Source organism: Adiantum capillus-veneris, chromosome 20, assembly GCF_014529385.1.
Source record: "Adiantum capillus-veneris isolate H3 chromosome 20, ASM1452938v2, whole genome shotgun sequence".
NCBI classification, from domain to species: Eukaryota; Viridiplantae; Streptophyta; class Polypodiopsida; order Polypodiales; family Pteridaceae; genus Adiantum; species Adiantum capillus-veneris.
The window spans coordinates 66,620,138-66,647,272 of record NC_140950.1 but is presented as its reverse complement, the minus strand read 5'-3'; the positions used below and the strand labels follow the sequence as shown (position 1 = coordinate 66,647,272).

The 27,135-nt window shown below is 44.1% G+C and overlaps 1 protein-coding gene across 1 annotated transcript in view; it reads left to right on the top strand.

The window, feature by feature from the left end:
• Positions 1 to 3,098: 3,098 nt before the first annotated feature.
• Positions 3,099 to 27,135, top strand: part of FHIT (FRAGILE HISTIDINE TRIAD) — a 44,737-nt gene continuing 20,700 nt past the window's right edge. The window contains exons 1-3 of the mRNA XM_086492493.1: positions 3,099 to 3,319; positions 4,210 to 4,314; positions 4,579 to 4,725. Coding sequence (XP_086348619.1) covers positions 3,134 to 3,319; positions 4,210 to 4,314; positions 4,579 to 4,725 — 438 coding nt within the window. The 5' untranslated portion in view covers positions 3,099 to 3,133. The remainder of the gene's footprint in view (positions 3,320 to 4,209; positions 4,315 to 4,578; positions 4,726 to 27,135) is intronic.

The window sequence follows — 27,135 nt, the reverse complement described above, 5'->3', positions numbered from 1 at the left end:
GCATCACTAGAAAACAGTGCTTAGAAGGACGATATGCATCATTGCATGGGCGTTGGACCTCGTGCTCCTGCGTGCAACCTAGAACTATTGGGCAAGACATTTTATCCACGCTAAGCGTATTGACCAAAACATCGCTAAGCAAGATGCAAGCACATGGTGATTACGCCAAGTGAAAAACACCCAATCCATATTTGCAAAAACACCCTGTGCATGCTGGGCATATCCTAAAAGCACGCACTCCAACAAAAAACGTTCTTGATGGTAGAGCAAAGCAGTACCAAGCACAAATGCTGCTTTCCAAGTTTTTGCATAATGCCACATGTCTTCAAGATGCATTTGCTACTAATGTTGGACGTAACCTGCAATTTGTACAACGAGTCAATGACATTGCGGGCAGGAAGCTCATCAAGGACATGTTGCACTCTTCCCCTCCATGTTTGCTTGTGGAGTGGATATTGCTACTTTCTTGGCACTACTATGTTGATTGCATCTAGAGAGACACCCTCGCTTGGCATCCGTCGATAACAACCCAAAACTTCTTGGCCAACTTGGGCATATCCCACAATCAGTGCATTCCAAGAGACATCTCGGACACGAAGCTCCTCAAGCACTGTTTCTGCTTTATGAAGTGCACCACATTTGGCATACATGTTGACCAAGGCAGTGCCAAGCATGACGTTTTCTTTCAACAACCCCCGACTAACAATATCATCGTAATTTCTTTTTCCCATATCAACAGCAGATGCCCTCTCTCTGCATTTGCTGAAAACAGCCCAAAGCTTGTTGACCCCCACCATGTTGGACATAATCAATGCACTCCATGAGACAACATTGCAGATAGGAAGCAAAATACATAGCTGGCAACCACTCTAGGGTCACTTGCGACTGAGACACAGCCCACATGCTGACAAACATCCCGTAGGAGGGCAATATGCACCACTGCATGGGCGCTAGGCTGAGTTCTTTTGAAACAACCCACTTTTAGAAATATTAGCATGCAAAGACAAAGCAATCCTAGGCATGGCAATGTTTTCAAGTGTCCCTAACTAACAACATCATCATTAATCTGTTAGCCCATGTCAACTCCTTGGATAATGCCGCATGCCTTCGAGCAAGCATAGGTCAATGCATCCCAAGAAAACACCTCAGTTCATATTTGCTCGAAAGAGTCGAGTGTGCTCCTTGGCGCACTCCTGGACCTACACTTGTTGGTCATACCCTACAATAGTGTACTTCCCCGTGTCCTCCATCCAAGGAAAATCCTGACATCATACAGGTTGAGCAAAGTAATGCCAAGCACATTGTCACCATTTTTTTCCAAGATCCACATGTCTTCAAGATGCAAGCATAGCCTCAGGTAATGGCATTTGTAGAGAGGCCCACACTTTTCAGAGTTCCACAAAAACCACTTAGCAAAGCTGCTTTCCTCAAGCCCATGTTGAGCATAACCTGCAAAAAAGTCCCATAGATGACCACCTGGTTGCATTTGCTGAGAGGCCCTTACTTTTGCATTCTACAAATGTAACTCATAGCTTCTTTACCTTGCCCGTAGGAGACATATAACCTTCAATAAGTGCAAAAAAGGATCAGATGGTTGCATATTTGCACAAAGGCCCTCACTTCACATTCCACATTAACAACTTAGAGCTTCTTCCTCTTCCCAAGCTCCAATAAGTGCAATCTTATATCTATCTCAAGCTCATTCAATGGGAGACCCTCACATTGCATTCCACAAAAGAAAATTCATAACCTGCAATACAAAACTGTCATAACCTGTCATAAACTATCTAGAGAGACACCCTCGCTTTGCATCAGCTGAAAACAGCCCAAAGCGTGATTGCATTTGGAGAGACAGCCTCGCTTCGCATCCACTAAAAAACGCCTAGTGCTCCTTGGCCGCCTTGCCCAAGTTGGGCTAATCCTACAATAAATGAATTACAAAAGATGACATCCTGGACAGGAAGCTATGTAAGCACTTTTTGTGCTTTATGAAGTGCCCACATTTGGCATACATGTCGACCAAGACAGTGCCAAGCACGACGTCGCATTCGCTGAAAACAGCCTAGGCCCAGAGCTCCTTGGCCCTGCCCAAGTTGGTGCCAAGCGTCCAACTGCCGATGATTCTATGGGTATGCTAGTATGGGTATGCTAGTGTGTGTGTGTGTGTGTGTGTGTGTGTGAAAGAGAGAGAGAGAGAGAGAGAGAGAGAGAGAGAGAGAGAGAGAGAGAGAGAGAGAGAGAGAGAGAGAGAGAGAGAGAGAGAGATCTGCGTGCAGTTGATCCTTCCCCTTGCTGCCCTGAACCTGTCACCTCACGCCCAATCTGCTCGGCGCTCTGCCCCACGTTGCCTCCCTTCCACGTCCCAGCCCAATCGCACCCGCAGTAGCTCTTTGCTGGTCTGTGCGCGCGCACGCATATGTGTGTGTAGACTCTAGAGTTTCGAATTTCTCTCTCTCATTGCAGTGGATTGCAATAGGCTAGACTCTAGAGGAGGGTGAAGTCCAAATCGTCATGCGGGCAAATGCAAGCCTCAGAGAAAACGGCTCCTCAGGTGAGTCGAGTCATTAATTTGATAGAGTGCTCCAGTGCGCTCTCTCTCTCTCTCTCTCTGTCACACACACACACACACACACACATACACAGTGTTGATGCAGAGCACACTCGTGCCTGAGGACGCCTCTCTCTCTTTCTCTCTCCCTCTTTTGGAACGTCGCAGTTTGCGCCACGTGTAAAGTGCACACCTCTCCGCCATAGTATGTTAGTAGAGCTTTTGAAGTGGGATCTAAACTCAGATCAAGGCCTAAAAATGACACTTTTTTTTTCTTTGTCAAGGGCTATTTTGCCTATCAAAAGAAGTGCTTTAAAAAAACCTGGTGTCATTCGATTGCTAGGATCTCAAAATTGCGTATCATTTTTTGTGTTTATATCCTTGAGTTAACGTTATAGATAACAAATTATATAATTTGATCGCACTACACAAAGCATATGAAAAGGAACTTGAAAAATTGCATGTCAAAAAAGAAAAAATCTTCTATGTCTGACAGACCTGTGATTTGCATCTCTGTATAACCTTTGCCCTTGGGGCAGGCCAAAAATTGCCAGGGCACCACTAAAACCAGAAGTGAGAGAACTTATGATAACACTAATAAGAAGTAGGCTAAGTGGGATGTTGCGTCACTCGGGGCTGGTGTATTGCAGAAAGGGTCTTGCATTTGAGCACTCGCGCTCCAAGCTCTTCTTTCCGAAGAACTCCTCCCGCTCTTCCTTGCCCTGCCGTTCCTCTTTCCGCCTCTTTGCGGCTATGTCTTCAGGTCCGCAGGTCAGATTACTACACCTGCAAAAGAATGCCAAAGTTGAGAGAGAGAGAGAGAGAGAGAGAGAGAGAGAGAGAGAGAGAGAGATTGTGCCTTTTTAAGCTAGCACTATTGGGGCTCGTAGATGTTTGAACCATGCTTGGCAAGACCAGAGGTAATGTGGCCTGCATATTGAAAAGGTGGAGACCTGCATTACACATGCTTTTCTTAGCTACCAAGCTTTCTGGTATGCGTGGCTTTTTCAAAAAGTAGAAACAAAGACTTTGATATCATTTATATGCTCTTATTAAAGTGGTCTTGTGGTAGGGATTTTACTTTGGCAATCACCTTATTCAATCGTTTTCTTTTCCTTAAAGCAAAATCTCAAGTGTTTGGCGGTGTTTTTGGTGGCTAATCATATATCTTGTAGTTTGCTGACATGGTTTCTTTCAAAGATCCTCAACATTTGTGCAGATGTACGTTTGATTTGCATGCATTTTTTTGCACGGAAATTTGTGGTTTTTTTGTTTGTCAATCTCAAAGTAACACGTGATATACATTTTGACTGTATATTTGCTAACCAAATTCACAATCTTCATCGGGTAGTTTCGAGGGTGAACTTACGATGTTTTTCTCTCATATGAATTGTTACAATGATTGGGGGCATTTGTAACTTTGTTTCATAGGTTGGTTGGTTCAGTTCTGGTCAATGTGCCTAGGTAGGTATGGGTGCAACAAGCACAATGTGGTTGCCGATGCACGGTCGCCACATATTTCAAAGCGGCAAATAAGTAACAGGCAGGGATCAAATCATTGTCACTCGTGGAATCGTGACTTTAGATGTTAAGTCTCGATTTTAAAGTATCTTTGTGTGTTGATAGAAGTGCTCAGGTTCAATTCTTGTTGTTAATTTCAGGAAGATCACTTGATGTTCGGGCCCTACAAAATTGGGGTCGGCGAAGTTTTTTTAACGACAGCACATTCTTTTGCGTTTGTCAATTTGAGGCCTGTTGTTCCTGGTAATGTAATTTTCAAGTCTCTTTTATAAAGAAACTAAGTTAAGCTATGTTGATGTCTACTCGAGTAAGATTTTTGATTAGCTTTGTGTTCGGTTGCAGGTCATATCCTTCGTCCCTGATTTCATAGACTACTTTTTCCTCAAACATAAAAGCTAGTTAAAAGCATTCTTTGCTTTTATTTGTGCCTACCTGAGTGCATTATAGAGGGACAGAGTAAGTTGGTATTTTGGGTTATGTTTTGCTGGTTCTTTCCCTTGACAGTGACACATGTGCTCGTATGCTCAAAACGAGTGGTTCCTCGTTTTTTGGACTTGACTGACGAGGAAGTAGCTGATGTATGGGCCACTGCAAAGCGAGTTGGTGCTAAAATTGAACCACATTATGGTGCAAGCTCTTTAACTTTTGGTATTCAGGTACTTTCAAGTAGTCCTACTATGCTGCTTTATGATTAAAGTCATCACTTTTATATATCAAGCACAAAGTAATACTTAAATAATAATCATATCATAGGGATAAACACCCTTACAATCACATGATACATTCATAATAAGATTCAATCAATCATCAAATGTGGTGTGGAAGCCATTGGCTTTGTGAAAGCCTACACAAAATCTACCAAAAGCTTTCACCACCTAGCGAAACTATGTAGTCCAGGGCTAGATACCAAACATGATCTCAACTGTGTTGTAAAATCCATTTTGAAGCAACTCATAGATAATATGGAATTGTAAAGCCCCTAAAATGAGCCTCCAAAATGTCACGTGCACTTGGCTATGTGTGTCACAAGGACATTCTTCATTGACTTCTAGAGCCAATTCTGTACATATCTCTATATAGGAGTGTTTAGAATCCTAGGAGGATTAGTACCAGCAACTTTGTTAACGTGCTTGCACAAAGTTGCGTGCTTGCAGGACCTGCATGTCCGGACGAGTCCATTAAATTAGGTTTTCTAGTTTTGGAACCCTCTTGTATCAATGGTTTGTACGCACATTTTGATAGATGTTATTACACTTTGGTGGGCATTTGACATGACATGCACGTAGGTCTAGGCTAAAGGAGCGTGTCACTCCGGTTCTTGCGTCAATGGTCCACAGATCAATGAGTTATGGCCATTTTATTGCTTGAAACTCTATTTGCCCATTCTCCTGACCCTTGGCACATTTTCCCGACTTGCCATCCAAAAGTCCGTATAAGAGGAGGACCCACCCTAGCGTTTCTCATAAGTTCCTAGTGCAAGTTGCAGATCAGCCAGCGTTTCCGCCTCCTGCATTGCTCCTAGTGTTCTTGCTCTACATTGCAGGAATCAGCCTAGCAGCCAACGTTTGGTGTTGTTGGCCAATTTTTTGCTGGAAAAGTTGCGTATCTACTACCACAATTTCCTGCTGTAGCCCGAACAGTTGGCAGCTCATCGAGCCTCTTCTCGGCCATTCCGATTTCCCACGACACATTGAGTGCTCTCATCACTGTCCATTTGCTACTCCATCATTAGCCACGTTTTTAGCCCTGCTAAGCATGTCAGATCTGTTGTGTTTTTGCATCCAGCCATCAGCCCTTCATTCCTCTCACATTTGGAGCGCAATTCAGCCCCAAATCTACCCCTTGAGAGCCATCTGCAGCCCCACATCGAGACAAATCCAAAGTTGCATCAAATCAGCCCCAGAGGTGCTTCATTGCGAAGAGTTACCGCGGCGACATTTCCCATTCAAGGCAATATAGTTTGCATTTGAGGTATCGCACGTGTGTACATTCCCTTTACACAATCAAAAGCAAATACCACATTGACAACAGCGTGGGGTGCCCCATCGAGTGTTGTGTCTTTTCTCTCTCCCTCCGCATCTCGACCTCATTCTCTCTCTAAAAGGAACCATCATTCGTGCTAAGTAGCTCACATTCAAACAAGGAAAGAAGTAAAGACTTGTGGAAGTGTAAAGTCTAGATCTTGTCAACCTTTTCAATTCCGTTGCACTTGACATTGGTATCGGAGCTCTGAAGATTATGCACTAATGTGCTAATTCCCAAAAAGTTTTTCTCTTGTGTTTGAAGTTGTGTTTTGCAGTGTAGCGGGACACCCCTCCCACTCTTGGAATAATAGGCTTGTTGTTGCGCATAGAACCGTGCGCCTTGAGCGTCGGATAATGTCAATTAAGTGTATATTGGGTGTTGCATGCAGGGTGCCTTGACGAGGATAAGGACGGAAATCCTTGCATGGTCAAGAATCATAGCGATATGGAGACTTTTCACAATCCAGAAGGCGAGCAAGTTTTTCCTTTGGATCCTCCAAGGAATCATATTCTTCGCCTATTCCTCCACCCTTTGTCACAAACTGGTGACATGGCATGCCCAGACATTCACAGCAGGCCAGCAAAGAGGATTCCCAAAAAAACCGCTAATATGTTGACGTGGCATACCGTACGAACTTTCGTGATTTGTGGCGCAAAAAGCGGCTAATCTGTTGATGTGGCAAAGTGTACGGAAACCTATTTTTGCGCTGCTGAAAAGCTACGCAGGCTGATTTTGGCAGTTTTTGAGTCAATTGCTTTATTTTAAAAGCTTTTGAGTGAGAAGCTTTTGGGGCTTTGCTTTTTGGGCATCCCTTGTAAACCTATAAAGTAATGGGCAGGGCCCTTACAACTCAGAGCATCTGGACGCAGAGTTTGAGAGTGAGAACCCTCCCACTCTCTTGTACTTTGAACATAGATAATTACAAAAAGAAATACCGAAAGGGGCGCCAGTCTTTGGGGCCAATATCTCTAGGCACGGAACTCCGCCGGGCCGTGTCGAATCAATTGTGAACTGTTTTGAAGTGAATCTCTATTGTGTCGCGGTAGAATCTTGACTTGGAGTGTCCAAGTTGGTTACAGTGGTATCAGAGCGCGGCCGATTTCTCTTCTATCGAGAATCCGATTCTTTTCTTGCGACACTTATGGATTCCTACAACGAAAAGTCAACTTCCTCTGCATCTGGGGATGCGGGAAGAGATCACAAAGAAGATTCTCACGAAGAGTACGACCAACCTTGGCCTACTCATGCGGAGATTGAAGAGATGGAATGTCGAAAATTGGTTGACAACACGACAAAGATGATGATCAACCTTGCGAAGGATTCAAAATTTGCTAAAGTTTTTGACTCAGACATCCTTCGACGAGGTGCACACCCAGTGGCAGAAAGCCACAGAGCCACCCCTCAAACTGGCATTGAAGAAACCTCCTACTTCGAGGATGTTTACATAGCAAGAATTGGAAGACGTGGTTGATACACGGATTACTCAGCTTTTTGACGCGAACAACAAAGCCAAAAAGCACGACAAAAAGCAGAAGAAAGGAACTGACTTCCCGGGTTATGTGGGTCGTCAATCTACTTTTGTCTCGGCAAGAAAGTAGAAGAAGCGTGTCCCGATTTGAAGGAGTATCCAGTTCTTTTAGCTCTTCTGACTCGAGCGAAGAAGACAGGAAAGGGAAAAAGTGAAGCAAAAAGCAAAGCAAAAAGCAAAGCTTCGAAAAGGGCAAGAAAAAGGCAAAGAAGCCTAAGTTTCACCGAGTTTCTGACAGTTTTACAGAGGACTCGTCTTCAGATAGTTCGGACTCTGACAATCACAGATTTTAGGCAAAGAAGAAGCATTTCTATAAAGCCAATCAATATGACTTCCTCGAAGATAAAATAATTTTTTTTCGAGAATTTAAAGAAGGTAGACAGTCAATTAAGTTTGACACTTTTTTTGGATTCCGAGATGCTTCGAGGGCTTTGGCCTTCATATAGCAGTTTGATATAGCTTTCTCTAGAGGGCATTACTCAGAGCACTCCAAGATTCGGAGGGCTACCTCTTTCCTCAAGGGAAATGCTCGAACATGGTGGTCCACTCTTCTATTGAACAAGAAAGCGCCAGTTAAATGGCTGAAATCTAAAAGGCTTTTTATTTCTTCTTGATTGACTCGGGAGTACGAACGAGATATACGAACTGCTTGGAATCATCTTCGGATGACCAAGAGAGATTCTTTGGATGCATATTGCGAGAGATTTTGGAGCTCTTTTCTACCCACTTCTTCATTTAAGATCTCGTTTAAAGAACAGATTGAGCAGTTTTGTTGCGGACTTCCTACAGAGATCTGAGATCATTGCTTAGAACAAAAGTCAGATTCTATTCAAGAACGGATGACCAAGAGAGATTCTTTGGACGCATATTGCGAGAGGTTTTGGAGCTTTTTTCTACCCACTTCTTCATTTAAGATCTCGTTTAAAGAACAGATTGAGCGGTTTTGTTGCGGACTTCCTACAGAGATCCGAGATCACTGCTTAGAACAAAAGTCAGATTCTATTCAAGAATTGATGGGTCATGCGAAATGGGGTTTTGCCATACATTCAGGCAGTCTAACTTACCCCACAGATGAGATCTTTCTACTTCTAATAATAAAAGTAGAAAGAAGAAGAGCCCCCAAGAAAAGAAAGATAAGGATTTACGACCCCGGCTCACTCTTCGGGAGAGGGCCAACTACATCAAAGAGGGGAAGTGTTTTGGATGCAGGGAACATGGGCACATCTCCGTGAAGTGCCCTAAAAGGCATAGAAAGAACAAGATGAAGAAAGGCTAGAGAATTCGAAAGTAGCTGAGGAATGTGGACGAAAAGGCAGATGAAAGCAGGACTGGTTCCAGATTGCATGGGTACTGACCCGAGCATGATTGATGAAAGTACAAAACTTTGTTGAGCTTGGGGCCATTACACCTGTCATTGGCAAACTTTGGTTGCATTGTCAAGGGTATTTGGGGCACGAGGACTTCTATATAATGCCCTTGGAAGGTTCTGATGTTCTCCTGGGAGTTCCTTGGTACCATAAGAACAACGTCGTGGTCGATTATCGGGCAAAGAAAGTGACATTGACTATTGAAAAGGGCCTAACTATTGTACTTGATGTGAAACTTAAGGGCGAGTCTTTCCCTATTGTATCTGCTTCGGCCGTTTCGAAATTAATTAAATCTAGTCTGTTTGTTTACTTGATCTTTTTGAAAGAGTTGAATGATGAACATAGGACAAATATGTTTGAACTTGATAAAGAATGCAAAGATTTTCTCCACACTCATGCCGATTGCTTTTTTGAGGACCTGCCAGGCGAGTTGCCACCAGCTCGTCCGGAGGATCATACCATTGATTTGATACCTGGAAGCACACCACCGAACCGGCCACCTTACTGTGTGAGCCGAGAGCAAGTTTTCTTGTCTGAGATACACTTCTTGGGACACATCGTCTTAGCAGAAGGGGTAAAGATGGACTCGGCCAAAATTGAGACTACTCGTGATTGGCCTAAATTAAAGAATGTTGGTGAAGTTCGAAGCTTTCTGTGCTTGTGTTCATATTATCGGCGGTTCATTTGAAAATTTGCAAAGATAGCTTCTCCTTTTCATATACTCACTCAAAAAGGGGTTCTATCACAAAATGATTACGTGGCATGTCCACCTGGAAACTGACAGACTTACAAGATTATAAGTCGTTCGAACTTATAGGGTACCCATCCGATGGGGCCCTCGGAGACAGAGATAATAAAGAAAAGGAAGATCGCGAACATGCTGATGTGGCAAGTGTTGTACAGACAACCCGCGAATTGCGTCGATTGTTGACATGGTAGCGTACGGATTTTCGTGAACTACGTTGGCTGCCAAAGCGCTAGCTTTTGGGCATGAGATGCTTTTGGACCTGAAGTTTTTCATTGTAATGCTTTTGGGACTCTGCTTTTGGGCATCCCTTGTACTGTTTATAAGAGCCCTTGGGGCCTCACTTTGCAGAGCATTTGGATGCAGAGTCTAAGAGCAGAGGTCCCTCGGGGGTTGTACTTTGCAACGATTAATGATAAAGAAATACCGAAAGGGGCGCCTGACTTTGGGGCCAATACCTCTGGGCACTGAACTACGTTGGGTCGTGTCGAGCCTCTACTCTCTCTCTATTAAAGTTCAGTGATTTTGAAGTTTCTATTCGTGTGTTGCTATTGATTTCTCGCTTGGACTGTCTAAGCGTGTTATAGGTATCAGATCTCAGAAAGATTCTTCCTCCATCGAGGATCTGATCGTTTCTACAACACGCAGGTTTTTGCGAAAGAATCTTCGTCCCCTGACCCCGGACTTATTAGCCACTCCACCCTTACTGCATCGCGCGTCGGGTGCGTTTCCGTCTTTATCGCTCTGTCTTACAAGGCATAATCCATAAAGAACCCAAGATTACACATGGGTTCTCGCGGAGAATTTGACAAAGATAACACCTCTTTGGGGGGGGGGGGGGGGGGGGGGAGGCAAAGAAAAGGTTAAATCCGGCGCGGGAATTGAAGAAAAGAATGAAGATTTGGGATAAATTTTTGGTAGAGAAGTTTGCCGGAGGAGAGTACAAGCGATTGACATGCGTGTGAAAAGAGTGATCAAGTACTCCAGAGACCTGAGATTTGCGAAACACCTGAAGAATTACGTGATTGATGAGATTTACTCGAGATGTTGTGAGGACGTTGATTCTCCTCTCAGGTCAGGAGGGAAGCGGAAAGGACAGACAAGTGCAGAAAAGTGGAACTTGTACTCGCACAAAGACCTAGTGTAACAAACTTGGACACTCAAAGTCAAGATTCAGCAGAGATTCACTTCAAAACAATTCACAACTCACAATTGATTCGACATGGCCCGACGGAGTTCCGTGCTTAGAAATATTGGCCCCAAAAACTGGCCCCCCTTTCGGTATTTCTTTTTGTATTAATCTGTGCTCAAAGTACAAGGAAGTGGGAGGGGTCTTTCTCTCAGACTCTGCGTCCAGATGCTCTGAGAAGTGGGAGCCCAAGCCACTTATTTATTTGTTACAAGGGATGCCAAAAGCAGAGCCCCAAGAGCTTTCAGTTTTAAAAACTCTTAAAATACAGTAAGCTCTCAAAAGCTTCTAAAAAAAAAACATTGCGTAGAATTCTCTTGCGTAGATTTTACCCAGCTTTTGCATAGAGAAAAGCTGTCCGTACAGTTGCCGCAATTTGCGTCGCAAAACGTGAAATTCCGTACAACATGCCACGTCAACACTGCAACGCAATTCTCGGAATTCTGCAGCCAGCCGAAATGTAAGAGTGTGTATCCGGGCTGCCACATCACTGGTTTGTGACATACCCCCCTCTTGAAAGCATTGTAATCGCCCTCGATTACGCCTGCAAAACTGTCAGAGGCCATAAATTGTCTTAGTAGACATTGATTGTTAGTATCAACGCACTAGGAAAACACATCTAGCACATGTACCAATCGACAGTCACATCATAGGACATCACAAGCATAGTAACTAAAATACGCGTATTTTATTTAGAATACACAACGTCCCGTATTGAAACGCACAATACGTCTCATAACGTTTTCTATTCTAACGTTTTTTTGCTCAAAACGTATGTCTTTTCCTAGTTGATCAATTGTGTTTTAGAGCTTCATGGTGCTTGTTTATGTATGCTATGGTTAAATATTGAAGAGTCATTGAGGAGGTCCATGAACCGCTTCATTTGTCCTTATTAAAGTATCATATCTAAAAAAAGTGGACGTATTTTATTTGATTCTCAAAAATACGTCTAGTACGTGTATTGTACACCGCGTATAAACTATGATCACAGGACATCACTTGACATCATAGGACATGACATGACAAATCACATTCAAAAATTCATTCGGATCTCAGACCATGATTAATCGGCAACGAGTTTAGCAATCGCATCTAGATCCGCTCGGGTTCTCATAGAATACCCGATTAACTAATCCTTATTGCAACCATGTCTATCGAGATCTTTCACCAAATGCTGCAGTCATTTCGTCTATCAATTCCTGCACTTAGACAAGTCAAGAACAAATCTATATCATATTATCAAGAATTCCAGTTCATAAAGTCATACAGCAGAGTACTGTCGGCTCACAATATTTCTGAAACTCAAAAGAGACATCAGTGACTTAAGTATCAAAAATCGGGGCAATCTATTGACAAAGGAGTGGAGCGACTCCCCTCTTGTGCATACCTGTTGCACCAAATTCTGCCCAGTTGAGTTTAGGGTTCAATTTGGAATAGACTATGCTAAACCGAATGCTTCAAGGTAAAGGTTCACAATCTGAGGAGTATTTGCCAGGTCCTCTTGCTCCATCCACTTCGCATTCAATGCGGGATAGTTGTTGAATTTAACTAAGAAGCGCCTTATCATTTTACCTTTTACCTTTCTATCTTTATGTGCCAAAATCTTTTCTGGAACGAGTATCTCCTCGTTTTCCTCCACTTCGGGTTGCTCATCTGGCTCCCCGTCATCGGGCACATCGCCTTTAAAAGGCTTCAGGAGACTCACATAAAAAGCATTGTGAATCCTCCAAGTATCGGGCAGCTTCAGTCGAAAGGAGACATCACGTATCTTTTTGGAAATCTGGAGAGGTCCATAGTATCTCATGCTCAGCTTTGGAAAAAGTCGCTCCTTTCCCGTTTTCTTTCTCAGGCGTGCCTTCTCAAAACGTAACAACACCCAATTGTTCTCCTTTAATTTCAAATCGCGACGATGTGATTTGCTGCCTTTTTGTGTCTCTCTTGAGATTTCTGCAAAGCCTCCCGGAACTTGGCAAAGGCCGTGTCCAAGTGTCGTGTGTAAGGTGCAGCGGAATGATTGTTTGCGCTTTGCTCAAGATGAGTGCTCCGAACTGTGCTCAAGGTTCCTTTTAGTTCTTATGGAAGGGAGAGCCTTCCGTTCTTAATGGAAAGTGCTATGATCACAACAAAGTGAATGGGCACTGTGCGTGCAAGTGTATGAGACTGAGAGATAGAGAGAGAAGAGAGATACGACACCGGACGTAAAACCCTCCTCCGAAGGCCCCACTCTCGTCGAGTGGTCTACTTTTGATTGCACAAAGTGGTACAATGCGGATGCAATGGATTGATGCAACTTGGGACTATGCCGCCGACGACGACGGTGATGACGACGACTTTAGGGCTGAAATCTGCGGTCTTCTATCTGCTGAATTTTGGGGCTGTTTCGGTGGCTGACAATGACTGTTTTGGCTGCGTTTTCGAGGGCTGAAAATGGGGGTCTTCTGCAACCAACTAGGGCTGAATCTGTTGCTGTCCAATAGGGCTGAAAATGCTGACCATCTGATGCGATTGAGGCTGAAAACCAAAAACGCTGGGGCTGCCTTGTAGCGTTTGCAAAACGCTGGCTTGTCTTGTTCACCGAATGCTGAAAATCCAAAACGTTGGCAGATCTGGGTGGTTCTAGCAGAAACGCTAGGCAACTGCAAGTGCTGGCGATGGTCAATTGCAAACGCCAGGGCTTGGGGGATTGTTGGCGGCCAAGCAATGTTGAAAACGCCAAGGCTAAGGGAGGTACTGTTGGAGAAAACGCTAGGGTGGAAGAGATGCTTGAGGGGTTCTTGCCGAGAAGGTGCTTGTTGAGCGGGAAGCTCCTGTTGCCTCTTTTGCCATTTAGTGCTAACTTGGGTTTGCTTATTTATTAACTTAGCAAAATTGCCCTACCTACTTTTGTTGGAAAGTCACTTAAAAATAATAAGTGAAAAATAAAAAAAATAGGGAAAATAGGCTAAATGCACTGGAAAATTCCCCTAACTGATTGGGCATGCATGGTCTAGGAATAGACTCACAAAAGTGCCAGATCATTTCTAATCTAGACTGACTAGACTGAGTGAACCCTGATCATGCTGTAGCTTGTCCACGGACACATAGGGTTGGATGTGTCACTTCGTCTAGAGACCTGCTTCTTTCGTCTTGAAGAATCTCCGTGGCTGAAAATTCTTGAAACCATTTCCAACACAAAACCATGAACATACCCATTCCATGTAAAGTGAAGGAAAAAAATCTTGTCTTCTCTAAAGACTGTGTATGCAATGTAGATGAACATAGAGACGGAGTGACATTCCGTTCATCAAACACATGCGAACAATGAGATCGAATCTTTTTTGTTTGATCAAAATCAATCAACTGTGGCAAATCACAATGGAAATGCCCATGCTTGGTGCTCATACTTTCATGTGCTCGTTCGGACACTGTGTCATGCCAAGGAAGAGACATGAAATGTGACTTCCTTACAAACATACTTTTCAGCTTTTCATCAAAAATCCGCATACATTCGTGCTCATCCATGAGATAAACGTGTTCAACATACAATACGTCATGCCTAAGAAAAGGGATCACATAAAGATGCTGACTAAAATACAGGAAACGATCACGAATGAAACATTCGAACAATGCGTGCGTATCAATCATGTGAACACATAATACTTCCTGTGAGGGTTCTTTGGACCTAGGCTCAAGAGCCAATATCGGTTCTTCTTGAATGATCGAATCGTCCTATGGAGGTTCTTTGGACCTTGACTCGAAAGCCAAGATCGGTTCTTTGTGATTGATTGAATCTACAACGAGGTTAGCTTCGCTAGAAAAGGCATCAACTAACACATCATCCATGTGAACAATCACATCATCTTCATGCAACTCATTATGCTTGTGAGAAATCACATCTTGATCATGCAAATCATCATGCTTATCATTATCATCCAAATCATCATGTTGATCATTGTCAATCAAATCATCGTGCTTTTCACTATCATGCAAATCCTGTGTGTCATACTTTGGAAAAGAAGAGACTGAGAGAGTCTCCTTCTCATGAATCCTTTCAATCTTGTCTTGCATATTAGCAATGAGAGATGGAGAATGAGCAATGTCCTCTCCATGAATGACAATAGGAGAATCATTGTCGGCATTGAGAGTTACAGTGTTAGCCGAAAAATTCATGAGAGCGTCATTATCACGAAACCATCGAATGCCCAAAAGCATATCACATCCTGAGAGAGGAGAAATAACAAATCTTCTAGTGAAGGCAGCTTATTGAATTGCAAACAACACATCAAGGCACTCCTCCGTGATGAGAGTGTCCATAACGGGACGAAAGCCAGAGACCTCGATAGGAGATCTCGGACTAACTTCGAGGCGGGCTCTCTCAACAAGAGAGGGACTCATCACATCATGCATATTACCTGGGTCAAACAATATGACAAAACGCTGCCCCGACGTACGACCACAACATTTAATGAGAGAAACGTGGGGCACACTCGTGTTATCATTCATTGCATTGACAGAGTAAGTGGGGTCTGTGGATTCTTTAGATTCATTCAATTCAAGCTTAGGACATGTTCTTTTTATGTGACCCTTAATGTGACAATGAAAACAACGACCTTCCTTAGAATAAGTGCTTTGCTCTTCTGACGTGATGTATCCTCCTACAATTCCTTGTGCTACCTTTTTATGTGGAGTAAGCTTAGGTTTAGCAATTGTGTTAGCCTTACCCTTAGATTCATTGGAAGAATTCTTTTCTGAGAGAATGTTGGAAGATTGGTTAGAAGAGTTACCATTCTTACCGTTCTTACCGTTCTGAGGGTTCTGAGAAGTCTGCGAGGTACTTGTGGAAGTCTTGTTCTCCTTAGGCTTTCCCTTGTTGTGCTTCATCTCCTGTGTGAGAGCAATTGCTACCGCCTTGTTGAGATCGATTGGATCGAGAACCTCGACATCGTACTTGATATACTCGTCCAATCCAAAGAGAAAAGCCTCTTTGCGCTCATCATCCGATTTTCGTAATTGAGTGCCTAGCTGCAAAACACGATTAGAAAAAGGCATAACCGGCATACCATGCTGCTTGAGAGCGCGCCAATCGTCCTTCAATCGTGCGAGGTACTGAGGTGGCATAAACCGCGCCTTGAGATTGTCTTGGAAATTAGCCCAATTGAAGGAAAGGGGCGTGAATTCGTCGGCTTCCTCTAGGTGCGCGGCTAGCTGTGCCTCTTGCCATGCGTGGTACCAATTGATGGCATCACCGACAAGGTACGTAGCTGCCGTCAAAACTTTGCTATTCCTTGTCTTCTTAGTTGTTGCAAAATAAGCATTAAATTGATGCAACCAAGAACGAATAACCGAAGCATCCATCTTACCATCATACTTACTGGAAGTCAACTTCTCTGTGGTGACTGGATGGTGGGAATCCGCATCGTGGCTTGCGCCACTTGAGGAACTCCCACGATCTTTGGGTGGTTCGGTCTTCGAGGCTAGTACTTGTCGAATCAATTCTTGAGTGCGTAGCTCTCGTTGAGCCTCACCTCAATCTCCAAGGCCGCTCTTTGAGCTGCCTCTTCCGTCTTTCCTTGTTGTTTTCTTTCTTTGCGTGCATCGCGCTCGCGTTCTAAAGCAAGGCGATTTGCTTCTTGTTTGTCCATTATGGCCATCATCTGCTTCACCATTTCCTCCATAGGGTTTGGTACACTTTGTGGCGTAGATGGCGAAGGAGGAGGGTCGGAAAAATCTCCTGGTAGGGAAAAATCTTCGTTGCCTCTCTCATGCTCATCACCTGAATGCGAAGTATCCATTCTGCTTCGGGTGACGACCATGCACTATGATCTTTGGTTCTTAAGTTCACGAGGAACTTGGGTTCTTGAGGGTCTTGGGTTCTTGGGATCTTGAGGTTTTTCTTTCGCTTGCAAATCGCGTTTGAGAAGGATCTTCTCTTCACTCGAGTTCTACTCTTTTCTGCGAGCGCACCCCTTGGCGGCCTTGCGCTCACACCAAGGTTGCTTTTTCCCACCTCACGTCGATTGACCGGCCGCTAAGTGCACGGTCCGCTCTCAATGAGTGAAAAGAGACACAAGGGGAGGCTGGACAAGCCCTTCTTTCTTGGGATTCCTGTCACTCTTCAACAAAACACGATTAGGAATCGACATGCCCAAGCGAACTTGGGTTCGTGCGACCTCAACAAGCAAAAAAATTCTTGTCGTTCTTGTGGTTCTTTCCTTGAGTGATACAGAACACTGCCAAAGCTTTGATACCAATGTAAGGTGCAGCGGAATGATTGTTTGCGCTTTGCTCAAGATGAGTGCTCGAACTGTGCTCAAGGTTCCTTTTAGTTCTTATGGAAGGGAGAGCCTTTTGTTCTGAATGGAAAGTGCTATGATCACAACAAAGTGAATGGACACTGTGCATGCAAGTGTATGAGACTGAGAGATAGAGAGAGAAGAGAGATATGACACCAGAGACATTGTAAAACCCTCCTCCGAAGGTCCCACTCTCGTCGGCGAGAGTGGTCTACTTTTGATTGCACAAAGTGGTACAATGCGGATGCAATGACTGATGCAACTTGGGACTATGCCGATGACGACGACGACGACTTTAGGGCTGAAATCTGCGGTCTTCTATCTGCTGAATTTCGGGGCTGTTTCGGTGGCTGAAAATGACTGTTTTGGCTGCGTTTTCAAGGGCTGAAAATGGGGGTCTTCTGCAACCAACTAGGGCTGAATCTGCTGCTGTCCAATAGGGCTGAAAACGCTGACCATCTGATGTGATTGAGACTGAAAACCAAAAACGCTGGGGCTGCCTTGTAGCGTTTGCAAAACGCTGGCTTGTCTTGTTCACCGAATGCTGAAAATCCAAAACATTGGAAGATCTGGGTTGTTCTAGCAGAAACGCTAGGCAACTGCAAGTGCTGGCGATGGTCAACTGCAAACGCCAGGGCTTGGGGGATTGTTGGCGGCCAAGCAATGTTGAAAACGCCAAGGCTAAGGGAGGTATTGTTGGAGAAAACGCTAGGGTGGAAGAGATCTAGCGGGAAGGTGCTTGAGGGGTTCTTGTTGAGAAGGTGCCTGTTGAGCGGGAAGCTCCTATTGCCTCTTCTGCCATTTAGTGCTAACGTGGGTTTGCTTATATATTAACTTAGCAAAATTGCCCTACCTACTTTTGTTGGAAAGTCACTTAAAAATAATAAGTGAAAAATAAAAAAAATAGGGAAAATAGGCTAAATGCACTGGAAGATTCCCTTAACTGATTCTGATGGATTCTGAAGGGAATATTGATGATCATGTTGTGTGCAACCAGAGAATATGCATCTACACTTAGTGACTGGGCATGCACGGTCTACGAATAGACTCACAAAAGTGCCAGATCACTTCTAATCTAGACTGACTGGACTGACTGAACCCTGATCATGTTGTAGCTTGTCCACGGACACATAGGGTTGGATGTGTCACGTGACAACGTGTGTACGCATCGGCTTTAAAAATCTTATCTTTCGTGCTTAGGAAGGGTGGAACCTTCGTAGCACCTTCAATAATCTCAAATGGCGCCTTCCCCGTTAAAGAGTGAATCGTGTTATTGTAGGCAAATTCCACCAAAGGCAAATACTTTTCCCATTGAGTCTTCTGATCCGAGATGTAAGACTTCAATAAATCGAGTACGACTGAATTTGCAATTTCCTATTGCCCATGTGTCTGCGGGTGGAAAGATGACGAGAACTGCAACCGCGTGCGAAGTTCTCCCAAATAGCCTTCCAAAACAAACTCATGAATCTGGGGTCTCTGTCGGAGACAATTGTCTCAGGCATACCATGTAATCTGAAGATCTGGGCCACAAGCAATCTCGCTAAGTGATCTGGCTTGACTATTTTCTTTACTGGAATGAAATGAGCTTGCTTGCTAAATCTGTTAATAACAGTCCAGATACAGTCGTGCCCACTCCGTGTTCTCGGGAGATAAAAAATGAAATCCATTGCAATACTTTTTTAGGGATGGGTGGGTATGGGTAAAGGCTGTAACAGTCCTTGTGCTTTATGCCTGTCAAACTTGACCTGTTAGGTGCAGAGGAATGAATGTTTGCGCTTTGCTCAAGATGAGTGCTCCGAACTGTGCTCAAGGTTCCTTTTGTTCTTATGGAAGGGAGAGCCTGCCGTTCTTAATGAGAGAATGCTATGATCACAAACAAAGTGAATGGACACTGTGCTTTAAAGTGCATGAGACTGAGAGATAGAGAGAGAAGAGAGATACGACACCAAAGACGTTGTAAAACCCTCCTCCGAAGGCCCCACTCTCGTCGGCGAGAGTGGTTTACTTATGATTGCACAATCTGGTACAAATGGTATGCATGAGACTGATGCAAGTCTAGGCTATGTGGACGACTACGACGGCGATGACGAGGCCGACACTAGGGCTGAAATATGCAATCCTTTATCTGTTGTCCAAAAACGCTATGGGCTGAAATCTGCGACTAGTCCAAAAAGAGGGAATTCACCAAGGTCTTGTTGAGAAGTTGCTTGTTGAGCTTGGCTCCTGTTGCCTCTTCTGCCAGAAAGTGCTAATTTTGGTTTGCTTATATATTATCTTAGCAAAATTGCCCTACCTACTTTCCAACAAAAGTTACTTAAAAATAATAAGTGAAAATTGTCAAAAATAGGGAAAATAGGTTTAATGCACTGGGAAATTCCCCTGAAGGATTCTGATGGAAATGCTTATGATCATGCTGTGTGCAACCAGAGGATATGCATCTAATCTAAGTGACTGGTCATGCACGGTCTGCGAACAGACTCACAAAAGTGCCAGATCACTTCCTATTCTAGACTGACTGAACTGAATTGAATCTTGGTCATGCTGTAGCTTGTCCACGGACACATAGGGTTGGATGTGTCACGTGACGTCACTTCCTATTCTAGACTGACTGAACTGAACTGAACCATGTTCATGTTGTAGCTTGTCCACGTACACATAGGGTTGGATGTGTCACGTGACATCCCCTCCTTTTCAAAGTGAGGTACTGGTACTGAATTGTATGGCGTCGAGGGAGATCGCCAATAGCATCCGGAATCCTGGAAGGGAATCTTCGTCGGCCCTCTCTGATGTGTGGGTCGTGCGATACTTGAACTTCAGAAAGGTCTGCAACTCTTGCTTCTTTGGGCAGCGTCGAAAGCGACAAAGTCTCCTGTGGCTCCTTCGATGCTTCAATTTCGTCGAGAGTCATGCTTCTTTCTTCTTCAAGAATTTCCATGGCTGAAAATTCCTGAAACCATTTCCAACACATAACCATGAACATACCTATTCCATGTAAAGTGAGTGGAAAAAATATTGTCTTCCTCAAAGACTATGCATGCAATGTAGATGAACAAATAGATGGAATGCCAAACCGTTCACCACACACACGCAAACAATGAGATCGAATCTTTCTCTTCTGATCTAAAGAAATCAATTGTGGCAATTCACAACGGAAATGCCCATGCTTGGTGCTCATACTTTCATGTGCTCTTGCTACGAATGTGTCATGCCAAGGAAGAGACATGGAATGTGACTTCCTTGAATGCATACTTTTCAGCTTTTCATGAAAAATCCGCATACATTCGTGCTCATTCATGAGTGAAACGTGCTCAACGTACAATATGTCATGCCTAGTAAAAGGGATCACATAAAGACGTTGACTAAAATACAAGAAACGATCACGAATGAAACACTCGAACAATGCGTGCGTATCAATCATGCGAACACATAATACTTCCTGTGTGGGATCTCTGGACCTAGGCTTGAGAGCCAAGATCGGTTCTTCCTGTTTGATCGAATCTTCTTGTGGGGGTTCTGTGGACCTCGACTCGAGAGCCAAGATCGATTCTTCGTGATTGATCGAATCTGCTACGATGTTAGCTTCGCTAGAAAAAGCATCCACTAACACATCATCCTTGTGAACAATCACATCATCTTCATGCAACTCATCATGCTTGTGAGAAATCACATCTTGATCATCCAAATCATCATGCTCATCATTAACATCCAAATCATCATGCTTATCATTGTCAATCAAATCATCATTATCATTCAATGCATCATGCTTCATGCAAATCCTGTGTATCATGCTGTGGAGAAGAAGAGACTGAGAGAGTCTCCTTTTCCCGAATCTCTTGCATCCTAGGCCGGCACTTGAGAAAAGAGTCGCAAGAACTCTTGCATGTGTCGGTCGCGCTGTTCTTGTCTTGCCTTTCTTTCTGCTTTGTGTTCTGCGTGTCTGCGTTTCATTTCTGCCATTCTTTTTGCATTTCTTGCTTCGCGTTCTAAATTCCTTTCCATAAACATCAGCTCCAAAGCCTCCATAGGAGTCGGGGCAATCCTTGACGTAGATGGGGAAGAGGGAGGGTCGGAAAAACCTCCTGGTGGGGAAAATTCTTCTTCGCCTCTTTCATGCTCATCATTGCTAAGCGACGTATCCATCCCGCTTCGAGTGATGACCATCCTGAAGTCGTTGGTTCTTGTGGGTTCTTGTGGTCTTGGGTGCTTAAGTCCACAAGAAACTTGGGTTCTTGGGGGTCTTGGTTCTTAAGTCCACGAGGAACTTGGGTTCTTGGGTTCTTGGGGGTATTGGTTCTTGAGGTTTTCTTCCGCTTGCAAACCGCGTTGGAGAAGGATCTTCTCTTCACCCGAGTTCTGCTCTTTTCCGCGGCGCACCCCTTGGCGGCCTTGCGCTCACACCAAGGTTGCTTTTTCCCACCTCACGTCGATTGGCCGGCTGCTAAGTGCACAGTCCGCTCTCAATGAGTGAAAAGAGACACAAGGGGAGGCTGGACAAGCCCTTCTTTCTTGGGATTCCTGTCACTCTTCAAAAACACGATTAGGAATCAACACGCCCAAGCGAACTTGGGTTCGTGCGACCGCAACAAGCAAAAAAATTCTTGTGATTCTTGTGATTCTTTTCTTGAGTGATACAGAACACTGCCAAAGCTCTGATACCATTGTTAGGTGCAGCGGAATGAATGTTTGCGCTTTGCTCAAGATGAGTGCTCCGAACTGTGCTCAAGGTTCCTTTTGTTCTTATGGAAGGGAGAGCCTTCCGTTCTTAATGAGAGAATGCTATGATCACAAACAAAGTGAATGGACACTGTGCTTTAAAGTGCATGAGACTGAGAGATAGAGAGAGAAGAGAGATACGACACCAGAGACGTTGTAAAACCCTCCTCCGAAGGCCCCACTCTCGTCGGCGAGAGTGGTCTACTTATGATTGCACAATCTGGTACAAATGGTATGCATGAGATTGATGCAAGTCTAGGCTATGTGGACGACTACGACGGGGATGACGAGGCCGACACTAGGGCTGAAATTTGCAATCCTTTATCTGCTGTCCAAAAACGCTATGGGCTGAAATCTGCGACTAGTCCAAAAACGCTGATTTTGGGGCTGTTTTCTGTGGGTCTTTGACGCTGAAAATCTGCAGGTTTAGGGCTGAAAACAGAGGTTCTTAAGGCTGAAATTTGAGGTTCTTGCCGGGCTGAATCTGCTACTTCTTTATGGCTGATCTTGATGGCCTTCTAATGCTGAAATCTCTGCAGGCTGAGGTCATAATGGCTGAAAACGCTAGGCAGATGGGTTCCCCAAAACGCTAGCTGTAAGGTTCTATAGTGATGGTTTCATGAGGCAAAAACGCTATCTGATGGTGCTCTGCAAAAACGCTAGGCTTGAGAGGATCTTGCGGGAGAATCTGATGCAAAAACGCCAAAGGGTTGGACTTGTTGGTGATGGTGTTGATGCAAAAACGCTATGTCTGATCTTGCTTCTGGCGAGGATCTGCTGATGAGAAAAACGTTATAGGCAAGGGTTCTTCTGGCTTGGAGGGAATCCACCAAGGTCTTGTTGAGAAGTTGCCTGCTGAGCTTGGCTCCTGTTGCCTCTTCTGCCAGAAAGTGCTAACTTTGGTTTGCCTATATATTATCTTAGCAAAATTGCCCTACCTACTTTCCAACAAAAGTCACTTAAAAATAATAAGTGAAAAATATCAAAAATAGGGAAAATAGGTTTAATGCACTGGGAAATTCCCCTGAAGGATTCTGATGGAAATGCTTATGATCATGCTGTGTGCAACCGGAGGATATGCATCTAATCTGAGTGACTGGTCATGCACGGTCTGCGAACAAACTCACAAAAGTGCCAGATCACTTCCTATTCTAGACTGATTGAATTGAACTGAACCTTGGTCATGCTGTAGCTTGTCCATGGACACATAGGGTTGGATGTGTCACGTGACATGACCTTTTGGCATACCAAGCAACTGCGTACAAAGTTGTCCACGTCCTTCTTGAATCTCGGCCAAAAGAAGTATCTCTCCACACCTTTCAAGGTGGTAGCAATGACACGATGACCCGTAAATGGTGGACAGTGGCATTCGGTTAAAACCTTTTCGCTCAACGGCTGTGTAACGCACAACATCGTTTTCTTCATCAAGTAGCCATCCCGAATGGAATATCCCACTACTACCTCCCCATTCTGTATCCGAGTGAAAATATCTGCAAAATCTGAATCTGTGGCATATTGATCGACCATATCCTCGAAGCTCCTATGATGTATCGCAGAAATAGCCAGAACCAACGGCTTCTGGGACAAAGCATCTGCCACCAAATTCTTCTGTCCTTGCACATGGACAATCTGGAAGTGAAACTGTGACAAGATGTTCGCCCACCGCATCTGCTTTTCCGATAGCTGCTTCTGTGACAAGAAGTAGCGTAAACTCTGGTGATCTGTGAAGATCGTAAAATCGGCTCCGAGTAGGTGATGTCGCCACTGAGTAAGAGCTAGCAGAGTCTAATCAGGTTATACATACCAAGAGCTTAGAAGGAGATGAAGAATGTGAGCAAAGCCTAGATGAAGGTTAAGCTTTTGTGGAGCAGGGAGAGGATGAAGGTGCAGATAATGAGTCGGTATGTAATGCTTATGAAAATGAAGATACAAGCTCAAGTTTCTAGGAGACAAGCAAGAAGGATAGAGAGGATGAGTCCACATCCTATGGCAAGGAGGCTGAGCATGAATAACCGCCAAAAGCTCTTTCTCATATATCTGTGCTGTCAATTCAGGCCTTGAGAACAATCGGCTCTCGTAGGCAATGACATGGCCTTCTTGCATTAAGACCGCACACAAACTTCGACCACAAGCATCACAATATACTTCAAAAGACTTTTGCAAATCTGGCAAAGTCAAAACTGGTACTGTAGTCAATTTCTCTTTCAATGTCTGAAAGGCAGTCACCTCTGTGGGTTCCCACGAGAAAGGGACTCCTTTCTTTGTCAAAATATGCAAAGGGAAAACAACCTCTGCAAACTTTCTAATGAACCGCCGGTAGTAAGAACATAAGCCGAAGAAGCTTATAACTTCATGGACATTCTTCAAATCGGGCCAATCACGGATAGTCTCTATCTTGGCTGGGTCCATCTGCACTCCTGCTGCTGAGACGATGTGTCCCAAAAAGTGTATCTCAGGTACGAAAAATTCATTTTTCTTTGCATTCATCACCAACTTGTGATCTCGTAATGCCTGGAAGACTTGTAGTAGATGTTCTCTATGTTCTGTCTCATGCTTGGAGAAGACAATAATGTCATCAAAGAAAGTGCCTACAAAAGATCTGTACTCTCTAAAAATCGTGTCCATCATTCGGTTAAAGGTCACTGGAGCATTGGTAAGGCCAAAAGGCATCACCAAAAACTCAAATAAATCGAAGGTCGTCCGAAAAGCTGTCTTGTAGACATCTCCGGTGTGATTCGGACCTGATGATATCCGCTCTTCAAATTGTTCTTGTTGAAACAAGAGGATCCCTGTAGTCGGTCTAGAATATCATCGATCCTAGGAATCGGAAATCTTTTCTTGATTGTGATTTTGTTGAGAGCTCTGTAGTCAATGCACATTCTCCAAGATCCGTCTTCCTTCAAAACCAACAACACCGGAGAGCGGAAAGGTGAAGTACTCGGCTGGATAAGACCCTTTTTCAAGAGGTCTTTCACTTGGTTCATAATCTCTTCATTCTAGAGTCGGCTCACACGGTAAGGTGGCCGGTTCGGTGGTGTGCTTCCAGGTATCAGATTAATGGTATGATCCTCAGGACGAGCTGGTGGCAACTCGCCTGGCAAGCCCTCGTAAAAGCAATCGGCATGAGTGTGAAGAAAATTTTGGCGTTCTTTTTCTAGATTAGACATATTTGTCCTATGATCATCATTCAACTCTTTCAAAAAGATCGAGTAAACAAACAGACTGGATTTCATTAATTTTGAAACGGCTGATGCCGATACAATAGGGATAGACTCGCCCTTAAGTTTCACATCAAGGTCGATTATTCGACATACTTCAAGGTTCTACTTGTTTAATTGATCTAAAGAGTTGCTATCATCAGATCTGAATTGCTCGTGGAGATGTCTACAAGACAGCTTTCAGGACTTTTGGTTTGTACGAATATTTGGTGATACCATTTGGCCTTACAAATGCTCCAACCACATTCAACTGCATGATGAATGTCACAAGACAGACACCACGTGCCAATAGAAAAGAACAGATTTAGCACTTCAATAACAACTGAACTGAAAGAGAGACGACACGCGACATGGAGTCTCGGAATTCCACTCCAGAGAGTATTCGCCCCAAACCTTGGCCCCGCTTTCGATGTTTCTTTATATTGCATCAACGTAGTACAAGCCGGTACTCCAGACTCTGCACCTTCTCCAGGAAGCATGCCAGAGAATGAGCCCTAACCTCATATTTAAAGGCCCTTGGCTTGAAAAGCACTTACAGTGAAAAGCCTTCAAAACTCAAAAGCTTCTGGTCCAAAAAGCAATGTCAAAAGTTGCCAACGTAAATCACCGAAATCTGTACAGCCTTCCACGTCATCAACCAACCCAAAATGCGGAATTCCGTACAGCTTGCCACGTCATCATGACATCGCAATTTTTGGAAAATCTGCCACGTCATCAGTTTGTGTGTGTTTGTGCGGGTCCTGCTTTATTTGAAACCTTTATGTCACTTGGGGCCCCATCGGACGGGGTCTCCATAAGTTGGTAGGACTTCTTCTGTTACTTGTTCTTCTTAGGGTTTAGGCCCCTCGGCCGGCATCTGTAAGCTGGCTCCATTCTTAAGGCTTTGACACGTCAGTAGTTTGTTACAATGGAAGACATCATTGTCTTCTCCAAGAATGAGGCAGCGGAAGGTGTAAAGATGGACTTGACCAAAGTTGAGACCATTTGTCATTGACCCAATTTAGAAAATTGTCACGTGACACATCCAACCCTATGTGTTCGTGGACAAGCTACATCACGACAAGGGTTCAGTCAGTCCAGTCAGTTTAGATTAGAAGTGATCTAGCAATTTTGTGAGTCTATTCGTAGACCGTGCATGCCCAGTCACTTAGTATAGATGGATATCCTCTGGTTGCACACAACATGATCATAAGCATTCCCATCAGAATCCATCAGAATCCTTCAAGGAATTTTCCAGTGCATTTAGCCTATTTTCCCTATTTTTGACATTTTTCACTTATTATTTTTAAGTGACTTTTGTTGGAAAGTAGGTAGGGCAAATTGAGTAAGTTTGTATATAAGCAAACCTAGACTAGCACTAATTGACAGAAGATGTAGCAGGAGCACCTTGCTCAACAGGCAACTTCTCAGCAAGACCAACCCCCGCGACAACTCTGGCATTTTCTCTCAACAGAAGGCCTAGCGTTTTTGCACGTGCAGATTCCTAGCAACAGTAGACAGTAGATCAGCCCTAGCGTTAGCAGATTTCCCCGCAAGGTCAGTTTTCAGCCCTAGCGTTTTTGGTTTGCAGATCGACCTCAGCGTTTTTGCAGATCATCGCGACAGAATCAGCCATAAGACCAGCACTTTCAGTTTTCAGCCTTTAGACACCGTATATCAAGCCCCGAACCTCGCAGATCTCACCTTCCCGCAGCAGTTCCTCGCCGCACGGTGGGATCCATCGAAGTTTGCAGTTTCAGCCCGGAAAACGCAGATTTCAGCATCTGCGTTTTCAGCGCGTCGTCGTCGTACTGTCGTCATCGACATCGTCACCGACATAAGTGTCATAATTCAGCAGATAAAGATTTGCAGATTTCAGCCCTTAGCGATTTCAGTTTTCAATCCGTCTTGTCTCGTCCTCATCGTCGTCGACATCGTCGGCAAGTCCAAGCATTGTAGAGATTTGTGCAATCATAAGTAGACTGCTCTCGCCATAGAGAGTGGGGCCTTCGGATGAGGGTTTTACAATG